The sequence below is a fragment of the Neomonachus schauinslandi genome, chromosome 6, assembly GCF_002201575.2.
Source record: "Neomonachus schauinslandi chromosome 6, ASM220157v2, whole genome shotgun sequence".
In the NCBI taxonomy this organism is placed as follows: Eukaryota; Metazoa; Chordata; class Mammalia; order Carnivora; family Phocidae; genus Neomonachus; species Neomonachus schauinslandi.
Window position 1 is genome coordinate 8,891,588 of NC_058408.1, and position 11,136 is coordinate 8,902,723.

The 11,136-nt window shown below is 50.9% G+C and overlaps 1 protein-coding gene across 1 annotated transcript in view; it reads right to left on the reverse strand.

The window, feature by feature from the left end:
- Nucleotides 1-10,927, reverse strand: part of RXRG (retinoid X receptor gamma) — a 43,309-nt gene extending 32,382 nt beyond the window's left edge. The window contains exon 1 of the mRNA XM_021698429.1: nucleotides 10,798-10,927. Within this exon, the coding sequence (XP_021554104.1) occupies nucleotides 10,798-10,846 (49 nt within the window). The 5' untranslated portion in view covers nucleotides 10,847-10,927. The remainder of the gene's footprint in view (nucleotides 1-10,797) is intronic.
- Nucleotides 10,928-11,136: the final 209 nt, after the last annotated feature.

The window sequence follows — 11,136 nt, forward strand, 5'->3', positions numbered from 1 at the left end:
TATTTATTTGACACAGAGAGAGAGACAGCTAGAGAGGAAACACAAGCAGGGGGAATGGAAGAGGGAGAAGCAGGCTCCTGGCTGAGCAGGGAGCCCGATGCGGGGCTCGATCCCAGGACCCTGGGGTCATGACCTGAGCCGAAGGCAGATGCTTAACGACTGAGCCACTCAGGCGCCCCAATATTGAGTCTTCTGAATCGACTAGTAAATAGCCACTGCTCTGAGCCCGGAGCACCCCTCCGTCATCCCAGCCACTCCACCCTTCCCCTAGGATCGCCCAGATCTCCCCATAATCCAGCCTGGCACAAAGAGGTCCTCCACGTGACTTCCAGTCTGACCGTCTGCTGTCCTACTGGTTGTCACATACTTTTTTTTTTTTTAAAGATTTTATTTATTTATTTGAGACAGAGAGAATGAGAGAGAGCACATGAGAGGGGGGAGGGTCAGAGGGAGAAGCAGACTCCCCGCCGAGCAGGGAGCCCGATGCGGGACTCGATCCCAGGACTCCAGGATCATGACCTGAGCCGAAGGCAGTCGCTTAACCAACTGAGCCACCCAGGCGCCCCTGTCACATACTTTTCATTTCTATCCCTTGCTATTAACCATTCCCATTATGGTACCCAGCACTGAGCCTGGAACGTAGCAGATGCTCAAAAGATACTTGACAACAGGATGGGAGCAGTGGTGGGATCATTTTTTGTTAATTAATGTGTATAACTATAGAGAGTTCATCGGTACAAATTACTTGCATCAGAAATCTCTGTCCCTGGTGTTTACCAAAACGAAAATCTCTGACTAATGAATTACACGCGCGTGCGTGCGTGTGTGTGTGTGTGTGTGTGTGTGTGTGTGTGTGGAGGGGGGCTTGTTGAGAAAGAGAAACCCGGGTACTCAGAACTACAGAATTCTTACCAAAGTGAGGAAGTTGCCTAGCAACCTCCTCCTCAGCCAATGAAAGGAAAATGTCAAGCATGAGTCTTCCTGACTGGCCAGACAAGGGAGCCAACAGCTCGGTGTTTCCACCCCTTTGAGGCTGCGCCAGGGCGTTCGCTGGCCCACTAACACGCCTCTCCTGCACGGAGTGGAAACTTGTAAGGAATCTTGATACTGGCTAATACCCATCCCCAGGGAAGGGGACAGAGGTAAAGATGTGCTATTTCTGAGAGTCAGGACTCTCCATCTGAAGGCAAGGGAGCATCGCACGGCCCAGTCCCATTCAACTCTCTCCCACTGGGGCACAATCACACGCCCAAGCCTGTCTCCTTGTCTCCAGTTGGGGGACGTGGTGCATGAGCCCCAGAATCATAGAGTAGTCAGACACCAGGCTTGTTCTTCCTTCAAAAAAAAAAAAAAAGATTTATTATTTCTTATTTGAGAGAGAAACAGAGAGCATGGGGGAGGGGCAGAGGCAGAGGGAGAGAATCTCCAGCAGACTCCCCACTGAGCACGGAGCCCTATCTCAGGACCCTGAGATCATGACCTGAGCCGAAATCAAGTGTCCGTCACTTAACCGACTGAGCCACCCAGGCGCCCCCTGGCTTGTTCTTCCTAGTCTAAGGGAAACTTACTCACACATCCTTTCCCCTCTCCCCTGGCTCAGAACACACAGGCAGGCTGCAGAACCAGGTAGGCAGAGGCCTGCCACAGGAAGGCACTTGAACTGACACTTTAATCGTCACCTCCCTTGATGACTAACAACAACAACAAAAGATAACACTCATTGAGCAACAGCCATGGGCCAGACATGGCTCTCAACACTTTACATATATTGACGCACTTCATACCTACAAGCCCCGTTAAGTTTGGTACGCTTACCTCTCCTGTACAAATGTAAAAGCTGGGGGACGGAGAAATTAAATACACTGCCCAAGGGAACATGACCAGAAAATTACACAAGTGGCATCTGAATGGAGGGAGGAAAGCAGCAGATCCGGGTTTTAGCCCCAGCCCCACCACGAGCTTCACTGCTCTGGGGCTCCTCCCAGCAGCCGCACAGGACGGCTCTCCCTGCCTTCCCCAATCCGACTAGATGCCTTCCTCTGGACTTTGACCCTGGCACTTTCTTAGTTTTGGGTGTTTTTCTAAAGATTTTTTTTTTTTTTTTAAGTAATCTCTACACCCAGCATAGGGCTCGAACTCACAACCCGGAGATCAGGAGTCACATGCTCTAGGGACTGAGCCAGCCAGATGCCCCTGACCCTGGCACTTTCTGACTAGGACACTCCCCATCCTGACTCTGGCCCCTCCCAGTTCCCAGCTGGCTGGGGCCCCATTCTCGGGAGTCCCAGCTCCGCCTGACCTTTCCCTCTCCCTTCTCCAGTAGAAGAGGCACTCGGATGCCAGGGGTTTGCTAGTCCACGTTTCTGATATTTGAGTCACGTCGGCATGTTCGAAAGCACCTGCACAGAAGCCTCGGAGCTTCACGGCCACCCTGACGTGGACAGCAGGGTACTGCACAGGCAGAGAGCTCTACAGTTTAGCAGGTGCCAACCCCAAGGTGAGAGGTGCCGAATTCCCGGGCAGTGAGGAGCAGAAGCAGAAGCCACATATTCTCTGCTCTCAAAGTGTTTTCTGGCTTTCTCAATGGGGAAAATAAAGGAACGGGACAGAAGTGGACAGTGTGTGGGAGAAGGGGCTCAGCGGCCACGGCCCCTCAGCACCAAGGGAGGACGCAAAGATCAGCAGCTGACCGGTTGCACGCAGCTGGCCAGCCTTTCAGAGCCTCACAGGGCTGCTCCGGCTTCCTGCAGGCCCCCGAAGGAGGGCTTAGGGCTGTTCCGGGTGGGGGATGGGGTGGCTTCTCCCGGTGCTTGGGGGAGGGGGAGAGCACAGTGGCATCACTTCTTCCTTCCCCCTCCCCGCCCCTCCCTGCTCCCATCCCCCCAGCCCCTTCCATCCCACCTCCCCTAAAATCTGCAATGATGGAGGTAGTGAAAAGCAGGCAAAGATTGATAATCAGCCTCATTATTACCAGCATTATATATAATTATAGCAAAACCTTACTCATTTCGATCAATTGAGAGAAAAAATCAGTCTAAATTCATGACAAGTTGGCAGATTACTTTTAAATTACAATTTTATTACTTCTAAGTAACACACGTGAAGAGTTTGTGTTTTGAGTACCACAAGCTAATGGTTATTAAGCGGAGATTTTATAAAATCTGCTTTAAAAGAGTCTTTTGTAATTAACACCCCGTTAATATGCTAATGATGCTCCTACCAGGCTTTTTAAATTGCTTCAAAACAGATGTAACTTAAATAGGGCAACACTTCTACAATCTTATTTGCTGGACAAATGTGTTTTTTTTTTTGGTCATTTTTTTCTTTTTGGGGAAGGAGCAAATACAAACTAGTTCATACCATGACCAATTTAATCACCTTTCCAAATCAGTTAGGTCATAAATTAATAAGGCCATATTGCTTGGGGTTAGAAACCATACTTTCAGGACTTGAGGAATTACCTCATTTTAGAGAAAAGAAAATAATCCCAGAGTTTGCACGACTTGCTGAAGGCTACAGGGTCAGGACAAAAACACTGGGTCTTCTGGCTCCCAGATTCACCCTCTACATACCGTCTCACACTCACAAAACTCACAAAACTCTTCATAACGATACGCTATTTATTTCTATGTTTTTATTTCATATATTATATATATTTCATATATTTATTTTGTATATCATATATACGCTATTTATTTCCATGTGTTTATTGGTTCAGTCAGTCAAAAAATATTTGTTGAGTGCCTACTATGTGCCAGACCCCAGTCTAGGCACTCGGGAGAGAGCAGTCCCTCCTGGGGGCCAGCACCTAATTCATAGAAGCTTCAAACTGACTCAGAGCGGTCAGTAGGGCAGAAATTATCCCCATTAGATCGATTTAGAAAAACAGGTTCAAAATGATAAAGTGACCTTTTTCAGTACTTGCTGTGAATGATTATAGACCTAGAATCTGAGTTGAGTCTAGCACAATTTCTGGTAAGCTTTCTGCATGTAATGAATGGCATCTTGCTTGCATACCACCTTTCCTACCCAGGACCAAATTATCAACCTTGATGGTACAGGTGGATATTATGCTGTGTCTAACTCATAAGAGGTACGCCAGGATCCTGGAGAAGGGGCTCACTAACAAGGAACACCGTCTGTCCCTTTAAACCAGCCCCGTATACTGGCAGACCATGTACCCGTTGGTCCGCCAAGACAATGCCGATGAGTGTTTCAGGCACTGGCTGAGGGTGCCCCCACCTCACCCCTTGTTCCCCAAGTCCTTGAACATCCATCTTGTCCACATCCAGCTCTTGAACCCATGACCTCAATCCCGTTTTCTGTCTCTCTGGACTTCTTGTTCAGATATGCTCGCCCTGACCTCTAAATATGGACAGTCTTCTAAAGACTGCAATCATCCTAAAATACAGTGAACAACATCCCTCATGCAATGTTATCATTAGGTAATGCACACAGGATCATTTGTTCTCAGCTTCTAAATACCTAAATTCCTGGGACCCATTTACTTAGCCTCAGGCCCAAGAAACATTTCTAGAAATAATTCATCTCCAAATGTTAGGCAGATGCAGACTGCAGAGCTTGTAACAAGTTTTATCATTCCTTCAGGACAGGGGATGGGTCCTAGTTCTCGGGGTCCTGCACAACCCTTGCACAAGCCAGATACTTAGCCAATGTGTGCTGAACAACCAACCTGGCATTCCCAGAAGAGTCTAGAATATTCTCTCCCTGCTGATGATCTCTACCCTTTGCTCTGCTCCCCTCATCGCTGGGGCTGAGAAATCACAGGTACCATGAGCCCCCAGCTGTCCAAGAGACTGCTCCCCCATGACACTAGTGACCAGCAAAGGAGAGGAAGGAGACGCCGAGGCACAGACATGAAAACCAGGCCAACCAGCCTAGAAGAAACATCCCAACATATGTGTTAAGCACTTTCTTGGCCGCTCCTCTGACTTCTTGTAAACGCTTTCTGAATTAAAGATCACAAGCTTTTTCATTTTTTAAGTTCAGATGTTGGATTCTGAAATCCCATCAGGAATTTGAGCTTGATTTCGAACCTAGACATTTCCTGTCTCCCTCCCCCTCTCTCAATCACAGTGTTTAATAAAGGCAGCAGGGGGCTCCAGGTTGTTCAGTGACTCATCAAAGTCACCGGCCCTGGGCCAGGGTCTCCTGAAAATTGGAGGGGTTGGAGGTCCCAGGTCCCAGCTCTCGTTCTGCCAGATCTCAGGAGTGCCTGCCCTAGAATGATTTGTTAAAACAGAACTTCCTGGAACAGGCGCAGAATCCATGTCTCACTTTGCTTTGTCAGCATCTCCTGGTGAGCCGCCGTCTGATGCTTTAAGAACAGGCACACCTCCCCTAAGAAAAATCTACGCATAAAATTCTAGCTGAATTTAGAACTATAGTCTCCAAATGTTCTGAAATGGGAAGGGGGATCTTTTACCGTGTGTTTACAATTGTCCAGGCTTTATTTTATGAAATCCCGACACTGTAGAAGGTTAACACTGACCCTGTGTGGTGAGTAGTATTATTTTACCAAAGGCGGGGGGCGGGGGGGGGGGTAGTCTGGGGAACCAGGTCTGAAGACCACAAGCAGCTGCAGGTCCTGGGCAAGCCACACCTGCTTCCCCAAGTGTCCTCACCTGTAACTAGGGGGTCACCCCCCCTGACCCGCAGTCCCCTCAGTCTAGCCCTGAAGACTCAGCTCTGTGGCAGGGAAGCCAGGGAAGAGGCTGTTCAGAGCCAGGGATGGGCACCACTGCAAACTGGAGAACACTCAGAAACTTCTCCAGAACAACCCCCTAGGGGTCCGCAAACATACGGGGACACTGAGCATCCCTACGCCTTAGTTTCTGCTATTTTAGTTACGGCTATTCTCACCCCACGACAGGATTCGGATTGGAGCAGTTGCAACGGGAGGCCCTAGAGCCAGCCAAGACTCAAAGGTTTACTCTCTGGTTCTTCAGAGAGAAAGTTTGCCGATTCCCACCCTAGAATGTAAAATCGGGCTCCGTGTATTAGAATAAAGTGGGGTCCATCTGGAGCAATTTTTGATTTTTGTTTTCTCAGTACCTTTGAGTGCCCTGCCCCCCACCCCCAGTCATTTTATTCATTTGCTGCAATTACACACATCCAAAAAATGCATTATGATCCCTAAGAAAGTTGTGACGAGCACAGAGATTATGTTAGTTGTTCTTACACATAATTCACCCACTTGTGGCAGATCTGGGACTCCACCCCCCTGCACCCACCCCCCCTCCACCCTACGCCCCCCCCCCCAACCCGGGCAAGCAGCAGGTGCAGCATAGGTCTTCAACACAGCAGCCCTGGCACCTGCCTGCATTTGGATCCTGGGTCAGCTGGGTGACCTTGAGCAGGTTACTAAACCTCCCCATGGCTCATTTTCCATCCATAAAATGGGGATGCTGATAATAGTAGTGCCTTCCCTCCAGGGGCCCTTGAGAATATTAAATAAGACGGTGCTTGCAATGCCCATGGAAGAGGGCCTGGCACACAGTAGGTGCCGAACACACATTAGCTACTATTTTCACTCTTTTGTGACGATCGCTGAGCCAGGACCTGGATCGATCCCATGAGAGCCACCCAAACCCAGGCATCCTAGAAAATAAACTTTTACATTCCCTGGGCCTCTGAGTCTTCCCCTTTCAAATAAGAGAAAATCGCAGCTTCCTCTGGGAGCCCCTGGCATCCCAGCCACCCAACTCTGGTGGAAAGTTCTCTGCAGACACAGAAGCAACATCATGAGGGGAAGGAAGAGGTGGAGAATTTAGATTCGTCTTTGCACAATTTCTTCCCCCAGTCCTATTCAGCTCTCTGTCTCCTGGTAAGACTGTAAATGTTTCAGAAAATAGTTTACACTAAATATGTTCCTTCCTAAATCTCATAAACAGTTCCTCCTTCCTACATAAACCCTAACCACTTACGTCCATGGTAGGTCCCAATTAACCACCCACACATTTGCGAGCGGAAAAATATGTTCTGGCGCATGCATCCGTGTACAAACACACACACACACACACATCCTCCTATTGCCCCCCATACATACACACATGTGCGTGGGCACACGTGCCTCCAACCCAACCCCCCCCACCCCGGCTACTCTGTGGCTACCCTTAGGTGAAAAGCAGAGTGTTCCACACAAATGTCAGGGTCAACTGGGCAGGACTCTTGCAGATCAGCAGGCCTCCAGGAGCAGCACCAATTAATGCCCAGAGTCCCTTGCTCCTGAGTGACTGCAAGGCTCTCCTGTGTTTTATTCCTCAGAGGCCAGGCCGAGTGTCTGCAGCCACCGGGCAGTGCCAAGGCGGGAGTAGGGCTCCTCACCCCAGTAAGGGGTGTGCTCCTTCCCATGGCTTCCCGTCCCCATCCCGAAGCAAGTGTGTGGCCCTCGGTGTCCCGAGCGGCAGCTCAGCCGAGCGGGGGTTCTGGAGCCCGACTGCCTGCGTTCAAATCCTGGCCAGTGCCACTTTCGAGCCTCGAGACCTTCAGCATGCCACTTCGCTGTGCGGTGCCTCGGCTTCCTCCTCTCCAAAAGAAGCAGGATCATCACAGTGCCTCCTGGGAGGGCTGTCCCAAGCCCATAGTGTCAAGTGCTCACAAGGGGAGCGGGCCCTGCGGACGTGTGGCCGCGCGCTCGTGAACTGATCTCCTGCTCTCGGCTCGCACCCTGAGGATTACCGCACAATTGCATGGGGGAATTACAGGCTTTGTTTTGCCATCTTCTTAGAAGCAGCAACTGTCTCCTCCAGGCCAACAAATCTCTTACTGAGCAGCCGGCCAAGCCAGAACTTGGCAGAGAAGGAGAGAAGGGTTCTCTGCTCATCACAAGGCAGGGCCAGGTGCTGGGAGATGGGGCACCTCTGCGAGACCACGGCAACCCAGGTAGTCACCACCCCTTGGCCAGTCTAACCCGTCCCTCGTTCACCGATGGGACGACGATCTCACATCTGGGAAGCACAGCCCCAGACAAAATCCCCAGAGGTCATTTCCCAAGGGTGACTTGGTGTCCCTAGAGACCCTCATAGGGAATCACAGGAGCTCCCTGCGGTTCCATTTGCTGCTATATAAAAAGGCAGGGGGCATGCACCGAATCACTGCATGCACGTGGTTCCACTCTCTGTGCCAAGGCTGCAGGTGACAGCCACTCCAGTCCTCAGGTTTTCCCTGTGCCTGCAGCGGGGGGGGGGGGGGGGCCCCCCCCCCCGCCAAGTTCTCAGACAGACCTCCCTGCACTGGGGGGGGCGGTGCGGGCCGTGTCCTCTGGCTCGGTGTTTTAGCAGCCTCCTAACTGGCACACGCAAACAAAATGGAAAACATCAATAGAACTAAACAAAATAATTGTTCTCCTCCCTCGGGAACAAGGAAAAGTCGCATCAGAGGAAGACATTTAAACAACCTGATGGCCCTTTTCCCTCCCACTCCCCATGTTGCATCAGTGTATTTTCTTCTATGGCTGCTCTGGTGTGTTTCCTTGTATCCAAAACCGAATTACACCAACTACCAGAGCCCCCACAATTGTGAGACCCGAAGCCAGCAAAGTATATGCGTCTTCGAGGATTTCATTTTATTTCCCCAGATTCCTAATTCATTATTCTCCAGTAATGTTTGGTTTTTAAATTAATCCGCATGTTAATGCTTGAGCAAAATGGAGGGGATGAAAATATTAACTTTTATTAAGTACCAAATACATGGACAACACTAAAGTAGCTGCTTTTTCAAATTTAATTCTCAAAACAATACCCTGAGAATGGGATTATCAGCTCCATTTTACAGATGAAGGCACTGAGGCTCAGAGAGGTTCAATACCTTGCCTAAAGTCACACAGCTAGTATGTGAACCCAACTCAGTTCTCTCGCTCTTTCTCTCTTTCATGCTCGTTTCACTAGATCAGATTGAAGGAATACTATTATAAGTTTGAGTCAGGGGCTTTTCTGGAAGGTCTCTCCCATTCAGACCCCACATAGCCTTAGACTGGTCCCTGCCTTGTTGAGTCCTTCGTTTCCACTCATAAAATGAGAGGTCTAAGATGCTCTTTGAGGTCCCTGAGGACACTAACATTCCAAGATTCCAGCAGGCAATCCCCGTTGAATTTGGGGCTAGACCTTCTTTATCCAAACTTTCTCTTAGCTCTCTCCCTGGATCTTTCCATCTTTACCCAGTTATTCACTCCCACTGGCTCAGAGGGTCTCCATGGCATTCATGAAGCCATGACCTCCCAGACCTTGGGGTTCCCGAGGATCTCGAGGACAAGCACATCCCTCAGACCTCAGACAGCTGAATTCAGAGGGAAAAGGAAAAAGTGTCTCAGCTGTGAATGGAACCAAGATGGGAGCCGAGAAGGCTTTTCACACCCAGGACCCAACTATAAATGGGATCAGATGTCCCGGTCAGAGCCTTGGCCACCACTTTTACTGGGTCATATCATGAGACTGGCCCCAATGACTTCAACATCCCCTCTTCCAGAACGGCATCCATGGCCCCCCACCTCTTTTGTCCCAGCAACAGCCTCCTCCTGCATCCCAAAGAGCACAGAGCATGAAATATTACAATGTGTCTGTGTGATAAGCCTACTCTGTCCAAGTGGCAGAGACCGTGTCTCATTCACATCTGTCTTCCCAGAACCTAACACCACGCTTGGCTCCCAGAAACTCCCCAAGGCACCCTGAATGAATGAGCAAGCCCCCTGGCCCAATGCCTCCCCAGCAGGGACCACATCCACCTTGCAATGTCCCTCCACGCCTCACAGAGGGTTCTGCCCTGCAAAGGAGGCAAGCTCTACCCGCCAAGCCCTCGGATGAATTGCCTATCTGTCCACACAGGAGGTCGGGAGAGCAGGGACTTTTCAGTTCTCAAGACCTAACAAGAATTTCTGCTTTGTCCTGTCTGCCAGCATCCGCAGGGCAAAAGATCCTCTTTGGCTCCCAAGAACGCAAGCTACAGGCCACCAGCTGACAAGTGAGAGGCCAGTTCGTCAGCTGTTGGTTCCATTTATTCAAAGCTGGACAGCTTCTGCCACTGAATCGAGGGAGCCTCCGGACGCCCGGAAGGCAGCCCCTGCGAAGTGGCGACTTGGACCTTCAGCCTGCCGGTCCTGGGAACGCAGACTCCCGCCCCCAGACCCGACCCTCCACCTCGGAGTGGAACTGCAGGCGGAGACCCTAGCAGTGGAAAGCAGCAGGGAGGGGGCGCGGGGCTATTAGCAAATCAAAAGGGAAGACAACAGAAGAAGGAAAACACGGTGGCAAATTCAAGTGCTCCGTTTTCTTTTTTAAAAATCCAATTGTGGGGAGATCTGCTTTTAAATAAAACAATCATGCCCTTGTTCCCGAGTATCGCAGGGACTCTTAATAGACAGGGAAAACCTTTTTCAACGCATTTTTCTCATTACAAGTTGGATAATAGGTACATCCTGGTGATTGCCTTTGACCCTTCCACTTTGCACACGCACACAAACACACTGGGTTCTAACAAGGCTCTTGTTCTGTCTGGGTCTCATATCTTCTCAGGCAGGTGGGTTTGAAGGCTCTTGGAATATTTGCATGCCCTCTCTTCTGCTCACTCATGCTGCTATGCACACAGCCTCACCTCCGACCATGCCCTCTCCCCTCCCCGCCCCTGCACGCACAGACACACTGGCGCGGAAACACACTACGAACGCGTACAAACACACATGCCCTCCTCCCAGTTCACTAGCATCCGGCTGTCCACGTTTCCCGATTCCCCTCTGGCCCGTCCACACAGGTCCCCCCGGGGCAGCCCGAGCGCAGGACTCACCGCCAAAGCCTGTGGGAAACTTCATGAAGTGAGAATAATTCCCATACATGTTGACTCTTCAGTTCATGTTCCTCTCCCGAGCGTCTTCCGAAGAGCGCGGCCTCCCGGGCTCCCGCGCGCAGCCGGGCTGCCTTCAACTTGGGCTAACAGGAGTGGTCATCGCTTCCTCGCAGCCCGGGCAGCTCGGGCTGGGCCAGCCCTCCGGGATTAGTCTGGAATCTGCCCCTCGCTCGGAGCGGCCACATAGCGCGTCCGGGCGGCGGGCGGCGCAGCAGCTGGTGCCTGTCAGTAACCACGCACAGCGCCGCCGCCGCCGCCGCGTCCCGCCGCCGCCACCGC